Source organism: Geotrypetes seraphini, chromosome 7, assembly GCF_902459505.1.
Source record: "Geotrypetes seraphini chromosome 7, aGeoSer1.1, whole genome shotgun sequence".
Taxonomy (NCBI): Eukaryota; Metazoa; Chordata; class Amphibia; order Gymnophiona; family Dermophiidae; genus Geotrypetes; species Geotrypetes seraphini.
In genome coordinates, this window is record NC_047090.1 from 37,857,065 (window position 1) to 37,876,030 (window position 18,966).

Consider the following 18,966-nt stretch of genomic DNA (forward strand, 5'->3'; position numbering starts at 1 on the left):
TTACAGAGGGGAAATCCTACAGCATTGCGTGCGTCCTGCAGCGCTATAAAAATAAGTGGCAGAACTAGCAGTAGTAGTCGCGAGTAGTTGTAAATGTCTGTGTATGATAACGTAGACGCATACACCCAACATGCATGTGTTAATCACAACTGCACCGATACTCAGCCAAAACGTAGAGCCTTATCCAAACTCCCACAACCAGGCACAGGAGAACCCAGACACCATTCACGCATCCCCCCCCCCCAATCAGAGGCGTCAAATGCAAAAAAATGTACGATGGCCTACTGGCCACGCAGGCAGCAAAACTAGACCGCCAACTCTCCAATCTACTGATCACGACACCAGACGTCAAAACTTTCAGAAAAGAAATAAAAACCCTGCTAGTCAAGAAATTCGTCAAGACAAACTGACACCGCAGGAAGCATTTCCATCCCCCGAAGCAACCTGCTCTACTCTCTAACACTTCTGGAAATGTTCAGATAACCTCTTATGCAATCTGCCTTGAAGCACAAGGTAATGGCGGAATAAAAGTCACTAATGTAATGTAATGTCAATGTCAGGAATCATACCTTACTTGCAGGCATGGTCATTTACACCTCAAGAGCAAGTATAAATGTCCATACCTAGATTATTCAAGAATCTCTAAATCATAGTACAGTACTCCCCTGATATTCGTGGTGGTTATGTTCTAGGAACCCCCGTGAATTTTGAAAAACCGCGAATACGTTTTTTTTGCCTGTAAAAAGGCAGGAGAGGCAGGAGGAGGGCAGCGAGAGAAGAAAATCACTCGCGGTGTGCTCTGACCACTTCTTCCTGTTACTAAAGTCAGGCTACACCAATCAGGAGCTGCTTTGACATGCACAGGAAGTACAGGAAGAGGCGGTCGGAGAATGCCACAAATTAGTGAGTCTGCTAACTGTGAATTCGCGGGGGAAACACTGTATTCTATAATCTACACATATTGGCCCTGATTCTCCAAAAGTGCGTCCCGATTTTAGGCAGCTGTAGACGTCCTACAGCTGTCTAATCAGCCAATCGGGATGCACGTTTTTAAAAAAAAAATGCTTCCCAGGCAGGCCTAAAGGCGCCTCCGGGAGCCTAGGGAGACCCGCAAGATGCCTAAGCTCGCCTACAGGCCTTAGGCGAACTTAGGCGGCCCTACGCATCTCCCTAGTAGAGGAAGAGACGCTTAAAATGTAGGCCAGCAAAATGCTGGTCTACATTGTAAGTAGACGCGGCCGCTATACTGATCGCGGCAAGGGATCTCCCTGCTGCAATAAAGTATAGCGGCCGCGGCCGCCTGTCCCATCACTGACAGGAGGATGCCTAACTCCTCCTGTCGGAACCCCAAACCCCGGAACCCCCTCTCCCCCCAAACTCGTAATCGCCGACAGGAGGATGCCCAACTCCTCCTGTCGGAACCCCAGAACCCCCTCCCCCCCCAAACTCGTAATCGCTGACAGGAGGATGCCCAACTCCTTCTGTCGGAACCCCGGAACCCCCTCCCCCCCCAAACTCGTAATCGCCGACAGGAGGATGCCCAACTCCTCCTGCCGGAAAGCCCAACGACCCCCCGCCCCAACTAATCTCCCTCCCCCAACTAACCTTTCAATGTTGGTCAGCTGGACGGGTCTTGCTGCCATCCAGCCAACGGGTCTGCCTCGTGGAAATGAGACGGCACGCCCCTTCCCGGCCCATCCCCGCTAAATCTAAGGCCTGATTGGGCCAGGCTGTAGAAGCCTGGACCAATCAGGCCTTAGGCATAGCGGGTCCGCCCATCCCCACTAATCCTAAGGCCTGATTGGCCAAGGTGCCTAGCCTGAGCCAATCAGGCCTTAGATTTAGCGGGGATGGGCCGGGAAGGGGAGTGCCATCTCATTTCCATGAGGCAGACCCGTCGGCTGGACGGCAGCAAGACCCGTCCAGCTGACCAACATTGAAAGGTTAGTTGGGGGATGGAGATTAGTTGGGGTGGGGGGTCGTTGGGCTTTCCGGCAGGAGGAGTTGGGCATCCTCCTGTCGGCGATTACGAGTTTGGGGGGGAGGGGGTTCCGGGGTTCCGACAGTAGGAGTTGGGCATCCTCCTGTCGGCGATTACGAGTTTGGGGGGGGAGGGGGGTTCCGGGGTTCCGACAGGAGGAGTTGGGCATCCTCCTGTCGGCGATTACGAGTTTGGGGGGGAGGGGGTTCCGACAGGAGGAGTTGGGCATCCTCCTGTCGGCGATTACGAGTTTGGGGGGGGAGGGGGGTCCGGGGTTCCGACAGGAGGAGTTGGGCATCCTCCTGTCGGCAATTACGAGTTTGGGGGGGAGGGGGCTCGGGGTTCCGACAGGAGGAGTTAGGCATTCTCCTGTCGGTGATGGGACAGGCGGCCGCTATACATATTGCAGCAGGGAGATCCCTTGCTGCCATAAGTATAGCGGCCGCGTCTAATTTAACCCGATTCTCTAAAGACGCCGGTTACAGAATCGGCGTTTAGTATAGGATGCCTTTCCCGGGCGGCCTGCCTGGGGAGCATTTTTTTAGAAAAAACGTGCATCCCGATTGGCTGATTAGACAGCTGTAGGACGTCTACAGCTGCCTAAAATCGGGACGCACTTTTGGAGAATCAGGGCCATACTTTCTAACTCTATTTTGGCTCTTCGCAAACTCCTCCCCTGTTAACGCCTCCCATTGTGTCATTGTGCAAACTTTTACACTATTGGTAAAACGATTTCCTAGAGGCTTAAGTTGAAAGCATTCACTTTGTAGTGAGGGGGGCGGACTGTCCTGGGTGCCGCATTGGCAGGAGTGTCGGCACCTCTCCTCTTTCCTGCCACTATGTACCTCTTCAAATCATCATCGGCCATGAGCAGCATCTCTTATCCACTGTTCACGCCATCCTCATTCCTTCCTCTGATATCATTTCCTGTTCTATCAGAAGGAAGGATGAGGCCGGTGCGAGCAGCAGGAAAGAGATACTGCTCATGGCTGGTGAAGATTTGAAGAGGTATAAGGGGAGGACCATGGGGAAGGGTGCATGGGGGGGGGGCACATGGTACGGTGATGGGGGTGCACGGGGAAAGTATGGCATGGTGATGCTGGGTGCCTCCGTCCCAGGCACCAACTTCCCTTGCTACGCCACTGGTTACCCTAAATAGAGAACACATGAATATTTGTATGTCAATCCATCAGTAGACATGGATTGACATGAGATATATTAGATGCAGAACACCTGTGTGCTCAAGATATAGAGATATAACTAGATATGGTGCATAATTTAGATATCTGTCTATATGCACAAAGTTCGGGACCAAATAATTGTCAGTAAATGCCTTGATGCAAAGTCCTGAGTATTAACATTCAAGATCAATAATGCAATCGAAACTAAGCTGTCTCGTATATTGACCATTGTATTGATCCCATGCAGCAGTCAACCTGAGAAGAGCTGATAAATCAAAGAGGGGAAAATGGGAAACCTTGAAGGGATCCAGTAACGTACAGTAACATTTCTATAAACTATGCTATGCCGTTGGCAGCCTCCTTAAAAATAAATGTGAGGATTCAGTTGAGAGAGCAGGGATGGCTTTTTGGGTTAATGCAGATGCAGTTTGAACTAATAGACACATTTTGAAAATTAGTATTTCAGGGTTATGTTGGGTAATCTTTGCATTTCTTCTCATTAAATTAGATTTTAACTGTCAAACATTAGACTATTCTTCTAATTTTTTTAGACCCTTCTCATTTTGTTCACTCATTTTATTGTTCATGTCATTTGCACAAAGGCAAACTTTTCCTTCTAACCATTCAGCAATGTTGCTCACAAATATACCCTCCCCCCTTTTTACAGAACTGCGCAAGGGGTTTTTAGCGCCGGTTGGCGCACAGAATTCTCTGCATTGCTCTGACAGTTATAGATTTGCTGTGAGCGCTGGAGCAATGCAGAGCATTCAGCGTGCTAACCAGTGCTAAAAACCTCTTGCGCGATTTTGTAAAAGGTGTGTGTGTGTGTGGATATTGAATAGAGTCAGTTCCAGACTTGATCTCTGAGACACTCCACTACTTACCACTCTCTCTAATTAGTAAATTCCATTTACCCCCCTTCCTCTGTCAAATGAACTCAAAACAATAAGCTACAGTTTTGGTAGATTCCATTATTAGAGGGAAAAATAATTGGAGTCTGTAGGAATTCGACTGAATAAATCAAAGCCAAACATCTATTTCAAGCCAAAGAAAAGTGGTAGAATGTCCTTCAACTCCACGGTTCCCCTAACGCAGTGCTCGGAGAAACTTATCCAGCTTATCCTTCATGAATATAAATCAACTTGAGATCACAGTTCAACGGACAGAGAAAGGTTAAGGGGGAAATTCTCAAAGACGCACCGATGGTTAGCTGGCCGTAGGGCACCTTACCACCAGCTAACTAACCAATCCAGAAGCACATTTTCGCAAAAAAATGAAGGCACTGAATGGTGCTGGTGTTACACTTACGGAAGCACTTAGAAGCACGTAAGCTTGGCAAGGGTGCTTTAAATGTAGGCTTCTATAATGCTGGTCTAATTTTAAGGCACCGGTGTAAAAAAAAACACAACGAAATTCTATAATCGGCACCGATTCGTGATTGATATGCTTTCGGTGGCCATGGACAATCTTCTCTCGACTTGTGATCACAGGGGTCGGGTAGGGATGTAAATTGTTAGTTTTTTTGCTATGTAGGATGGGACCATTCTATCGAAGAATTTGAAAGCTAGTGTAAGAGCATTAAAGCTGCAACATTTCCGAATAGGTAGCCAGTGAACAGCAGTCAGAGCTGGAGCGATGGAGTCGCGAATAGACAGGTTCTTCAAAAGGCAAACTGCTGCATTTTGTACACGTTGCAATCCTTGCAGGTTCATTGCAGATAGTCCAACAAGCAGCATGTTGCAGTAGTCCATATGTGATAAGACATAGGCGTAGAGCAGTTGGGTGAATTCTCCTTCTGAGAAGAATGGACAAATTTTCCATAGCTGGCGCCGGTAGTAGAAGGAGGTTGATACTACCTGTGAAACGTGGCTCGTTAGCGATAGGTGATTCCAAGGGTATCACTTGGATAGGGCTTTGGACTTTGGGTTTTGCCTACCGGGGTGAGGCACGAGGGTCGCAATCCAGTTGGATTTTCAGGATTTCCCCAATGAATATGCATGAGATTTATTTGCCTAAGAGCCAAGCTCATCAGTGATGTCACAATGGCTTGATTGCCCTTTACTTGGCTCACTTACTTGGTAAAGCTAAAGCTTCAGCACCCTGAGGTGGTGGGTTCAAACCCACACTGCACCTTGTGACCCTGGGCAAATCACTTAATTCCCCCATTGCCACAGGTATTTGGTAGATTGTAAGCCCGCTAGAAGAGACAGGGAAAATGCTTGAGTACCCAAATAAATTCATGTAAACCGTTCTGTCTCCCCGGGAAGAACGGTATAGAAAATGAAATAAATAAGTATGCTAAGTTGCATGGACAATAGACCTTTTTCAGTAACATGAACATTACAGCTTTATGCATAAATAGCACTTGAAATTTGGTGCCCAAAATCAGTGCTGAGCGGTGGCGTAGTAAGGGGGGGTGGACCTGCCCGGGTACCATCTTGGTGGGGGTGCTGGCACCTCTCCGCCCCCCATGCCACGCTTATGCTCCATCCCCCCCGAGTACCTCTTTAAAATCTTTGCTAGCGCAAGCAACATTCTAGCCTGCTGCTTGCTCCTTGCTCCGGCCTAGCTTCCTCTGAAATCACTTCCGGGTCACAGGGTCAAGAAGCGATGTCAGAGGGGACAGCCAGTGCGAGCAGCAGGCCAGGGAAGCTGCTCATGCTGGTGGAGATTTAACGAGGTATCAGGAAGTGAGGGCATGAGTGCGGTGGTGGGGGTGAAGTTGATGTGGAAGGAGCAGGGGGCAGCAAGGACGGCACAGGGGGATGGCATGCAGAGGAAGGGGCGGGGGCCACGGGCCTGGGTGCCTCCTACACTTGCTACACCATTGGTGCTGATCGATATTCTATAATGGCTGTTCTAGGATTAATGCTCTTTATAGAATAGCGCATAACTCCAGTTTTCATGCTCAACTGTGGGCACAAGGAATTACACCAACTGAAACCAGGTGCAAATTCCAACATACAAATTGGGCATCGATCCTCCAAATTCTAAAACGCTACATACATTTTAAGGGACCGCCCCTGGCCCTCCCCTGGCCACGTCCCCTTGCAGATCCATGGCGAAAACCTTAGGCGCTATTCTATAAATTGGGGGGGTGGGGGGGGTTTCATGCAGGTCTGCTGTTTCTGCGCCTTGCATCTGTTAGAACACTTTTTTTGCGCCACAATTTCAGCATGGAAACAGCGTCTTAATGCTCTAGTGTCATATATAGAATTTCCCCCCCCTCCCCAAGTAAAATATTGGGCTTGCAAATGTATAGAATGTGGAGGAGGATGTCCCTCTTGGTCTCGGCAGCAGGTTCAAGTGGTGTGTAACATCTTGCAAACTTCTCGTTTGGTCCTAGGGTATGGAGGAGGCAGGAAATGTACATTCCTCTCAAGTTTTCAAAACCCATCTCCAATTGCAAACCGTTTGTCTTTTGGAGGATGGTTCCTTAACCAGTTCCCCCGCAGGCCAGCAGATTTGCAAAATCTGTCACTCATCCGTGTAAGTGGGGCCCGCCTACACATAAACAGCAAATCAGCACTTCTAAATGCATGAGACACGCTTTTCGGATGCAAACCTCATCCCCCTGGTGATACCTCTCTCTCTCTCCCTCTCTCTCGTTTTGAATTCTTTTTCTTTCTACAATGGCTGTTCCACTTATGCATGGCACCAAATATATATGCATTTTTGGCAGTGCTGTGTGTATTTATAAAAGCATTCACTGAGCCTTTCCTTATTCAAAAAAAGAAAGAAAAAAAAAGGGCCTGAGTTTTAAAACGATGTAACTGAGCAGGAGAGGTTCCCACCAGGTTAAAATGCGCTGACCTGGTGATCCCTGGACTTTCGGTGGCGTACAATAGGATAGTGCCGCTGAAAATCTAGGGAGCTGCCCAGCATTAATCGGAGTTTACCTTGATAATCTGGTTTTTTGGCTCGGTTAACAAGTAATTGTCCAGGCAAAGTGGGTACCAGCACCTAGATAACTTCTGGTGGCCAGGCACGATCTGAATATTCAATGACAGTGCCAAGATTTGACCCAGCAGTAAATATTTACATAAAATCCAGCCCACAGCTTTCAGTGTTTTAAATCAGCTGATCATCAGAGGCTTAATATTGAGCCCAAGTTTCTGATTTTGTGGCAAACCAAGATATAAATATCAATTTATTGAAACAGATTGTCCCATTCCCTTTTTTTTTAGTGGTTGTCTAATGGATCCTTTTACTAAAGCGCACAAGCTGTTGCAGCGTGCGCTAAACGATAACGCGTCCATTATAACCTATGAACGCGTTGGCGTGCGCTAAATCGGCTACCGCACCTTAGTGGAAGGACTAATAAGTTTTTTAGGGGTCCTTTTTATAAGCTGTGGCCAAAAGTGGTCTTAGCGCACCTTGCGCAGGTATTTCCTGCATGGTTAGGCCATTTGTATCGCCGTCGCAAAATGGACAATTTTTCATTTTTTTAGTGCATGGCTGTTAATGCAAATGATGCCATTAGCAAATGGCCTTTTAACAATTTTGCTGTGTAAGCATTTACCGCTGCCTGTTTTGTAGGTGGTAAGGGCTTACCTGCGAATCTTGTGCTAATCCGTTAGCACGTGGTAATGTTGCAGCACTAAATGGTGTAGAAATGCCCACTCTCCACCCCCGATACCCTCCCTCCAAGCTATAAACAAAAATATCTTTTAGCATATAGTTTGCATGCATAGATTGGGAAATTAGGTGACGGGACAAAAGTGCATGAAACAAATGCATGCCGAAATTTGAGAGTGGACAATTGAGTGCAAGACTTCAGCGATAAAAGCTTATTTTAAAGGGCTCCGACGGCGGGAGAGACCCCCCCCACTTTTCTTAATACTGTTTGCGCTGCCGAGTTGGGGGTGTGTGGGGCGTGTAACCCCCCCATTATACAGAAAACTTAACTTTTTACCTATTTTTTCAGGGAAAAGTTAAGTTTTCTATATAATGGGGGGTTACAACCCCCCAAAACCACTCCCAACGGCAGCGCCAACACTATTAAGTAAAGTGGGGTTCCCCCCCACACACCCCCTGTCGGAGCCCTTTAAAATAAGCTTTTAGAGCAGCACGCTGAAGTCTTGCGCTCAATTGTCCGCTCAAATGTAGGCGCGCGTTTGTCTCGCGCGCTTCTGACTGTGAACTGGGAAATTACCACAGGATGCCTGAGTGTGTGTCCTACGGTACGCCATTTTAAGCTCTGGTAAGCGCACAGTAGGGCTTTACCGTAGCTTAGTTATATAAATGGCGTCGGTGGTGTAGCGAGGGAGGGTGGCACCCGGGGCGGTAGCACACTTCCCCCACCCACTTCTCTGCACGCCCCCCTTCCCTGCCCCTTTGCCTCTCTAATTCTCCTAGTGCAAGCAGCGTCGCGAACTTGCTGCCCGCGTCGTGTCGGCTCTCCCTCCGATGTCACTTCCTAGGCGGACATCAGAGTGAGCCGACGCAGACGCGGGCAGCAAGTTCGTATTGCTGCTCCCACCAGGATGTATGAGGGAAGGGAAGGGGCATATGCGTGCAACAGATGGGGGAGGCTGGGAAGGAGAAGGGGCGGAGAGGAGGATAGGTGCCGGCACCCCCACCAAAACAGCGCCTGGAATAGACCGCCCCCCCCCTTACTATGCCACTGAACGGCGTCTAACTCGGTAGGCACCTAGCAAAGTGGTACCTACCCCATGTCAATCAAAGTTAAGCACCGTTTGTAGACTCATGCCTATCAGCGCCTAAATTTACTTAGGTGCCGGTAGGCGACATAATGTTAAACACCGGCATATTAAGTCAGCGTTTTCTTGGCCTAATATACCAGCGCCTAATATAGATGTCTACTTGCGCCTAACTCAATCCACATCTAAACTCCATCCCTAGCTATACCTGCTTTCAGTGCAGACGTCTACCAAAAGGTGGTAGGCGCCTACCGGCTAATTATTTTTAAATTGATTTTTAATGGCGCTTTCAATTATCAGCGCCAATTAAACCAATTATAAAAAATTGAGTTAGGTGCCTAACTTAGTAGATGCCCCAATCTAGGCGCCTACCAGAAGGTGCCTTTTTATAGAATCGGGGCCTTTGCGTTCCGAGCTGATAATTTGAATTGAAAATCACTCTTATGGTATTGTAAAGAACAGTATTATCAAATATCAGCACATTTCCCAAACTAGATGTCGTAAACTCCTTATAATCTTATCATGCTGCTTTACGTATTTCCAATCACATTTCAATCAGTACAAATAACAACCTCGATAATTGTGCAAGTAAAATTGAGAATAAAGTAGAAATATGGGACTACAGTCCATTCATTTCACATGCAATGTAGTGAACACACCCATCTTTCTCCCCTTCTCCTTTCACCATCCACTCAGGTTCTGGACCATACATCTCATTGTTTCTGGGACATCTTGGTGTTCCTCCATCAGCAGATCACAGCTCTGTTCTTGGTTGCTTCTAGCAAAGAGAAGGGTTGTTAACACCAATGTTATGATAAATCTTTAAAACATACAACTCGCATTCATGTATGGCAAAATCCTTGTATGTTGCGGCTGAACTTGGAAACGTTACTATATGGTAATAAATTTCTGGTTCATCTCAATCTTTCCTAAAATCCTTAAATATATTTTTCAATCCAGTAACATGTTAACAAGAATTTAATAAGTATTTTATTAATGGAATTTCTAAGTCATTGGCTGGTAACACACTTGCAGGCACCGTTATTGCTTTGGTTTCAGGTTTTGACAAATCTCTCGCTAGCCAGCAGAGCTACGAACATTTTTCGTATGGTATTATTTGGTGGTAGTGTTCGCTATTTCATTTAGCGTGCCCCACTACTAATAAGTACGCTTTTTTTTTTTCTAGCAATAGTATAAGTTCTTACAGAACAACCTGGAACGACACAAATTTGAAACCAACCAACCAACTGAAAATCAAATAAAAATTAGATGAAAATGTTCTGCCTGCATATACCCCTCTTAACCATCACTAACCATCAATGCCTTTATCTCATGAGTTACAGGGTTTGTGGCATTCCATACTTTTTTTGGTTTTCTTCTTACACACATCAACTGCATTACGTCAACTAAATAGCCATGTACTTTGGTATTTCTTCAATTACTACTGCACCAGTTGGAGTACTGAATTTGTTCAAATTACATTTAAAAAAAAAAACATTCTGTGCTGTGGTCTATTCAGTATTGATATCTTTTGCTGTGATTCTTCAATTATGTCCCTCTCCTTTTCCTTGACTTGTTAGTCCGATTCAACCTCTTCTACCTCATCTGATGATTATCAATATGTTTTGGAAGCTAAGCTACAAGAAATGATCTCCATACGCAGGAAGGTAGTCCTACTGGACTTTACTTTCTATTGCTAAATAGATACCATCCAATTTTAAGTTGTTGTGATTTTTTTTTTCTCATTTTCTCTTTCTTGATAATCAGCCATTTTGCAGTTAGTGCTTCCGGAGCTTTCAAGTTTCCCATAGCAGGTTATGTTTTAAACCCAAACCCGAGCTGCATGTTACATATGGCTGACTTCATGGCTCATAACGAATCCAGTGTTTTGCCGATGCTTGGGTGTAGCAGGCCTTTGTAGCTGAGACATTTCAAGCGATGCAGTTCGACTGCCTGTTTCAATACAGTTTTTGTTTTCAGAAACTCGGTTTGCGGTCAGCCATAGCTTGCTTTTTTGCCTTGTTCTCTCTTCCTCTCTCTCTTTCTATATATATATATATTTGTCACGTATATAGATGCTTCCACCTCTTTACAATTCAGACCAGCTCTTTTTATCTTTTATTACAGGCTGAAGAAAGACACGGCAACATAGAGGAACGGATGAGGCATTTAGAAGCTCAGCTTGAAGAAAAGAATCAGGAACTCCAGAGGGTATCAATGCGCATTGCTGGCAATTCTTTTTCCATTCCTGTTTGTAACAGGGCCCAAAGTGTCTGTACGGAAATCTCAAGGAGACATTTTGGTGTTTGTAAAGGACAGTGACAATCGTGTAACTCCTTGCACGGTAAAAGATCATGGTTAGCTCTTCCTAGGGTTACCAGATGTCCGGGTGTCCGAACGGACTTTCCAAAACCCAGCAGTTTGTCCGGGTTTTGGAAAGCTCCGGCCGCGTCTGGAGGACCACTGGCCGTGCATTGATGATGTCGCACACATCTGCGCGTGTGGACGCGGCCCGGAGGTCAGAAATGAAAAAACAAAGTTGCTCGGGGCAGGGCTGGGTAGGGTTACCAGACGTCTGGGTTTCCCCGGCCATATCCTCCTTTTGAGGCCGTGTCTGGGGGGTCCGGACGGCTTTTCAAAACTCAGCACTTTGTCTGGGTTTTGCAAAGTTTCCCAACAAAATCGCGTTGGGAAGGAGCATCTGCGCATGTGTGGATGCAACGCGGTGATTGCGCACAATGTCATTGCATCGCATGTGTGGATGCCATCTGGGGACAGAACAGGGCATGACACAGGTAGAACTGGGGGCGTGGCCATGGGTCCAGATTTGCCCGAAGGAAAATCTGGTAACCTTAGGGCTGGGGGCAGAAGGGGCAGGGCTAGAGGCAGAGTGGGATGAGGCGGGGCTAGGGGTAGAACAGGGCGTGGCCATGCATGCAGGATTTTACATCGAAAAATATGGTAACCTAGCTCTTCCTAACCTGATTTGCAAAGGAAAGTCAGACAGAAAGAAGAAAGGCCTCTAGTGCTTCATTCTCTGCTTTGGAGACAAAATAGGCCATTTTGCTGCTCTTGTCTATTATGGGGCTAGTTTACTTGCAGGATGCCTATGTGAGAAGGTCAATAAGCTGTCTACTTTAATCCTATTTAATAATGGCCACATAGGTGCCTGTGTTTGTGATTGCATGTTGGTTAAAGGCAAGGAGAAAAAGCCTTATGATCAGAGCAGCAGGATGAGAAACAGTAGGGACACCAGATTTTACTTTAGTAAAATACGGACCCCCTAGACCCGCTTCCAGTTCTGCCCAGTTCCACCCATCCCCGCCCTGCACTGGCTGCTCTCATCAGGCAGGAGGAAATCCGCGCGGATGCAGTGTGATGACATCACATGCGCGCTGGGTTTTGGAAAGCCGCCTAGACCCCCCCCCAGACATGTCCTCGAAAAGGAGGCCATGTCCGGGAAAATCCAAATGTCTGGTAACCCTAAGAAACAGAAGCCTGGTTCAGATTCTGTTCTTGACGATTTTGGTCGAGTTTCTTAATACTCCAGTGCCTTTGAGTCAAACCTAGATTTTAAGCCACCCAGATACCAGAAAATACCTACCATACCTGGACTCCTGAGAAAGGCATGAGCTCAATCCAATTCCCTTTATACAACAGGTACCCAGAACCAGGCTTGTATACTGTTGTGCGTGTATTCTACTTGGGCTCACTGTTCACTTTTAAGCTGAGCGGGAGTCCTCTTAAGCTGAGCGGGAGTCCTCTTAAGCTGAGCGGGAGTCCTCCACCATGCTTAAACTGATAGACTTATTTAACCCGTCCTCCCCAAGAGCCCAGAACGGGTTACAACGATGCCTACACGGTAGTTTTCAGGATCAAGTTTCAAGTTTAATTAAAATTTCTTATACCGCCCAATCAACCTTCTAGGCGGTGTACAAAATCATAAAAACATAAAACATACTTTAGCTAAAAATACAAGTTTAAGCAGACAATGCATAACCAAACAATAGCTCTCGAGACTTATAAAAACAAAGACAAACAAGAACAAAAGGTAAAAAGGCAAGAACTACAATAGTCAAAGTAAGAGAACAATTAGGGAAAAAACAATAGGAAGGGCTGTTATAAATAATGTTGAACTCAATAGTGTTGATCTCAATTGCCCTTAAAAGGAGTTAGGTCTCGAAAGCATCAAGAAAAAGAAATGTCTTTAGCTTCATCTTAAAATTATTAAGAATAGATTCTTCGTGTAAATAATTTGGGATACTATTCCAGAGAGTAGGGGCAGTAACAGAGAAGATAGTAGACCTCATTGACTTCAATGACGGTATAGAAAAAGGGTTATTAGCTGTTGATCTTAGAGTCCTAGAAGGATTATAAAGAGTAAGAAGATTATTAATAAATTCGGGTTGATTGCTTTGCCTGGTATTGAATGTTAATAAAAAAATGTTGTAAGTGATTCTGTGATCCACCGGCAATCAGTGAGCTTCTTGCAAGAGGGGGGCAACATGATCAGATTTCTTTGCATTGAATATAAACTTTACAGCGGTGTTCTGTATTATCTGGAGTCTTCTTATTTCTTTTTTAGTTATGCCTTTATAAAGAGCATTATAATAAGCTATAGGATCAATAACGAGTTACAGGAACAGCACACATGTGTTACAAAAATTTGAGATGAATTTTTTGGTTTTTTAGACGACACACATGCTATGGGGGGGGGGGGGTTGAGAAAAACTAAGAGAATACGAAGTAAATAGAATCTCAGAATGGTATCTGCACATCCTTAAATTTGAGTCCACAGTCTAATAGCACAGGGGAATTTCAGTCTTTCTACATTTCCATCTTTCTTCTAGGTTAATTTGACAAAGAAAAATGTAAATTTTCTCCTGCTACAGGGAGCTGATCAAGATTTAAACTAACAAAGGCATAATTTAACTTCTGGATAAAGAATTATTCATTAATCATCCACACATCACTGCCTCTCTCTGGATAGGTCACTGTGAAAATGACACGGGATGTACAGTTGTTTTCAAATGAAATAACATCATTTTTCATTACACTTTTTTTTTTCTTTTTGTTTGAACATGAAACAAAAAAACCCTGTCTTTTTTTTTTTGTATTTCATTTTGAAAATGTGGAACACTATTTGCAACGGCACACACCGTTTTCAAATGAAACAAAATGTAAACTAGCCGGAAATCACTTGAAATGATAGGGGGGGGTGGGGGAGAAAAAAAAAAGCTGGTTCACATCTCTAACGATGCCTGACCCTGTTTTTCCCTCTCCTCCGATACTTAAGGCTAGGCAAAGAGAGAAAATGAATGAGGAGCACAATAAGAGATTATCGGATACTGTAGATCGACTTCTCACCGAATCCAACGAACGCTTGCAGCTACATTTGAAAGAAAGAATGGCAGCGCTAGAAGATAAGGTAATTTAAATAGCGCACTTAGAAGATGTGAGCATGCCTAGAAATCGCTTGTTCACATATATATCTACAAATGAACATATGTGTACAGTGGTTAGGAATGATCAGGAAAGGGATGGAAAACAAAGATGAAAATGTTGTAATGCCCTTGTATCGCTCATTGGTACGGTCACACTTGGAATACTGTGTGCAATTCTGATCGCTGTATCTCAAAAAAAAAAAAAAGATATAACAGAATTAGAAAAGGTACAGAGAATGGCAACAAAAATGATCAAATGGATGGGACAACTTCCCTATGAGGAAAGGCTAAAGCGGTTAGGGCTCTTCAGCTTGGAAAAGAGATGGCTCAGGGGGGATATGATACAGGTCTATAAAATACCGAGTGGCGTGAAAAGGGTAGATGTGAATCGCTTGTTTACGCCTTCCAAAAATACTAGGAATAGGGGAAATGCGATGAAGCTACTAAGTAGTTAATTTAAAACAAACCGGAGAAAATATTTCTTCACACAATGTGTAATTAAACTCTGGAATTTGTTGCCGGAGAATGTGGTGAAACCAGTTAGCTTAGAGGGGTTTTTAAAAAGTTTAGATAAATTCTTAAAAGGGAAGTCCATAGGCCATTATTGAGTTGGCTTGGGGAAATCCACTGCTTATTCTTAGGACAAGCAGCTTAAATCTGTTTTATTACTTGGGATCTAGCTGGGTACTTGGAACCTGGGTTAACCTCTGTTGGAAACAGAATACTGGTCTAGATGAACCTTCGGACTGTCCCAGTATGGCAATTTTTGTATTCTTATGAAGAAGATAGGGAGAGTTCTCTGGTGTAAGAGCTTCATTAACGAGCATAGGAACCAGCAATGTGGGTGCTTGAGCACCCCCAATCCTAAACAAACTCTTTGACTGTGTCCAGGGAGAGAGTTAATTTCCATTGGGTTTAACACCCCCAGTCATTTTGAAAAGTTAACTCGTATGAGTACAGGGGTGGTATGGAAAGGAGACCCAGGAAATTTTCATTTTATGTAATCTCTTGTGATGACAAAAAAAAAGCGGGGAGAACCCCAAACAAAGCTAACATTTACCGAAATGACATAATTAAAGTTTTCTGGCTGACTATACCTTCTGTTAAATGTTAGCACACAAGAGCTGTCACATTAATAGTTAGAGACTTAACCCCCAAATTCTATAAAGTCCACCGAAGGCGCCCACTTCGGCATGCCTAGCTGACGTAGGCACCTGACTTAATAGACTAAATAATAATTGATGTTAACTGGATGCAATTGAATGTTGAGTGCATAACCCGGTAGGCATCTACCACAAAATGATTCATGCCTAGTCCAGGGGTAGGCAATTCCAGTCCTCGAGAGCCGGAGCCAGGTCAGGTTTTCAGGATATCCACAATAAATATGCATGAGATAGATTTGCATCTCAAGGAGGCAGTGCATGCAAATCCATCTCATGCGTATTCATTGTGGATAGCCTGAAAACCAGACCTGGCTCCGGCTCTCGAGGTCCGGAATTGCCTACCCCTGGCCTAGTCCAAAGTACATAGCAAAGAGTGGGGGTGGTTCATGGGTGTGTTTTAGAGCTGGGCACCTGTTTTTGACTTGGGTGCCGGCATTTAGGCCCAGCAAACCCTGGCAGAAATACAGAGTGCCTAAAAGTTAGGACACTTAGCGATGCCTAATGCCGCTTAAGCAACACCAAGTGTGATTCTGTACTGTGCACCTAACTTTGATACAGTGGCAAAGTAAGGGTGAGAGGCGCCCCTCCTCCGCCGTCTTTCCCGCCCTCCCCTCAGCGCGTGCACCCCGCCCCCCTTCCTGCTCCCCGTACGTTCGGCGTCGGCTCACCCTTTGACGTCACTTCCTAGGTATGGGTCCCGGAAGTGACATCAGAGAGAATGCCAATGCGGGCAGCGTCCTCGCACCAAGGAAGTGATAAAGGTACAGGGAAGGCAAGGGGCACGCATGGACCACAAGGAGAGGAGCGGGGGATGGGGCAGAGAGGAGGAGGGGTGCCGCACCTAGGATGGACCACCCCCTCCTTAATACGCCACAGCTTTTATCGAATCGTGCTTAGTGCCGTGCTAGTCTCCTCTGAATTTTTTTTTTTGGGGGGGCAATGTTAAATAGAATCGGGCCGTTAGTAAATAAGCATTTAAAAGTATGTTTTAGTTCAGATATTGATATTATCCAAAGTATTCTATATATATTTCATTCACGGATGATCTGCAGACTATGAATTCCAGTGTCAATGTTTGTTTGGTAGTGGCTAGTCGGCTCGAGCATCATAAATGAAAGTCAATCCTACTAAGCTTGAGCTGATGTGGCTTAGGAATTCAGGAACGTTCCTTACTGCTATCCTTTGTGTTAATCTGAGCCAGTAAAACTCAAGAGGTTTAAGAGTCCAGCTTGACGCCATGCTCACAGTGGAGATTCAGAAGGATCTACTCAACCAGGGCACTTTTGCCAGTCTCTGTTTAAGTCATCAGTGGTTATTCTTCACTCCTCTGTCACATGACCGTTGTAACCCCTTATGCCATGGGTTACCAAAGAAAAGACTGGCATTTTCTGCTCTTCCAGAATTTCTCTTGATGCTACCCAAATGGGAAGAGTGATGTTTTTGAGAATCCCTCTCAGGCTATTGCCGACTCAGGACTATCTCGATAAGCTTAGCTATGCATGACTAAGCAACTTCAGTCTTTCCTGGCGAAAGTGTAGCCATTCAGGTTTATGATGATCTTCAGCCATGAGTCTGTCCAACTAGGTTGGACTGGAAATCAGTTTAAATTAACTGGCCAAACTTTGGCCAGTTAGGTCCAGCATTCAAGTGTCCTTCTGAAAACAGCTCTGTGTGGCTAGAATTAACTTGGCTAGATGGCAAACATGGGTCATTTTCACTTTCGTCCATTTTCACGTTTACAAATGTGTTTCCATTCTAGAATATTTTAATTCAAGACTCTGAAAGCTTCAGAAAACAGCTAGAAGAATCACTGCATGATAAGGTGATGTGTTTTTGCATTTTTGCGATTTTAAAAATACTTGATGATAATTTATTTATATCCATCCAATTTGCTGTTGTATCTACAATATCTACACAGGATGGCTCTGACAGATATATCCAAGCATGTGTATCTATATTCCTGTCTATTTATAAATATATTCACACATCATAACTAATTGACACTTCTGAATAGAAGAGAAAAAAATCAAATTAACCCACCCCCCCTTTTACAAAACTGCGCAAGAGGTTTTTAGCGTCAGCCGGCGCGCTGAATGCTCTGCGCTGCACTAACGCTCAAAGGAACTCTGTTGGACCAGCACTGAGCATTTAGCATGGTGACTGGCGTTAAAATCCGCTTGCAGAGTTTTGTAAAAGGGGTGGGGGTAAATGTTTATCCCCCCTTTATGAAGCCGTGTTAGCGTTTATCACCAGCCACGGCGATAAAAGATCCGACGCTCATAGAATTCTTATGAGCATATGAACTTTTACCGCCATGGCCAGCAATAAAAAATGCTAACGCGGCTTCATACAAGAAGGGGGCGGGGTTTAATTTTTACCTTCGTGCACATAATTCTGAATATGTTCTGGAAGTGTGTGCTGGGTTTTTATTTCTTTGGTTTGTAGCATTTGAAAGAGAAAAAAACTCAAACCAAAATGGGGATAAAAGAGACGGTGAAGAAAAGGAAAAGAGGAAAAAGGCAGGTGTGAGTAAAATCTCGCGCTTGTCTAACTTTTAAAAAAGCATACCCACATCCCCCACTCTAGAACCGCCCCAGGCCCGCCCTAGCTCCAGCCCCCGCTGCCTGCTTTGGTTGGGCAGGAGGCAATCGCACATGCGCGGGTGCCATGCGATGATGTAATGTGCACGTTACGCCATCACGTGGCACCCATGCCTGCGCGGATTGCCTCCTGCCTGACGCGATTGAGAGGAGGCTTTTCAAAACCTGGACAAAGAGCTGGGTTTTGAAAAGCTGTCCAGGGAAATCCAGTCTAGAGAATAACCCGGGGACAAATTTATCCCTGTAGGAACTCAATTTCCTCGTCCCGTCAAGTTTTGTCGCTGTCCCTGTCCCTGCCCCATTCCTGTAAGCTCTGCTTTAACTGCACAAGCCTCGAACGCTTATGATTTGCAAGTGTTTGAGGCTTGTGCAGATGAGGACGGAGCTTAGGCATTGGTGGAATGAGGCATTGTGACATCACAGTCTGAGCTCTAGAATGTTGCTACTTATGATTTTGAAGGGAAAAATTTGTCCCCGTGTCATTCTCTAATCTGGATGTCTTAACTCAACTATGGATCCTCATGAAAGAAAATTGATCCTCTACCTCTGGGCAACACTGTTTAACATTTTAATCATACAACAATATAGTACTACCAGTCATTTATAGTTTATATTTAAAACTTTCTGTAGCGCTCTAACTGGCATGGCAGAGCAGAGCGATGTACAGGTTAAAAGCAAGAAAGGAATTCCAAAATAAAATACAACAGTATCATGTACACAAAGAAAAGAAAGGAAAGTTAGAAACAGAGAGGGGAGGAAGAAAGGGAAGTCAAGAGTGCAGAGGCTGTAGGTTCTGTAGCCATCAGGAAGGAGGGAAAGGGTGGTGTAGTGGTTAGAGCTACAGCCTCTGCACCCTGAGGTGGTGGGTTCAATTCCCACGCTGCTCCTTGTGACCCTGGGCAAGCCGCTCAGTTCTCCATTGCCCCAGGTATGT

The 18,966-nt window shown here is 45.2% G+C and overlaps 1 protein-coding gene across 1 annotated transcript in view; it reads left to right on the forward strand.

Moving 5' to 3' along the window:
* PPFIA2 (PTPRF interacting protein alpha 2) overlaps positions 1-18,966 on the forward strand; it is a 447,553-nt gene that overhangs the window by 333,303 nt on the left and 95,284 nt on the right. The window contains 3 exon segments of the mRNA XM_033951535.1: positions 10,953-11,036; positions 14,122-14,253; positions 17,192-17,254. Coding sequence (XP_033807426.1) covers positions 10,953-11,036; positions 14,122-14,253; positions 17,192-17,254 — 279 coding nt within the window.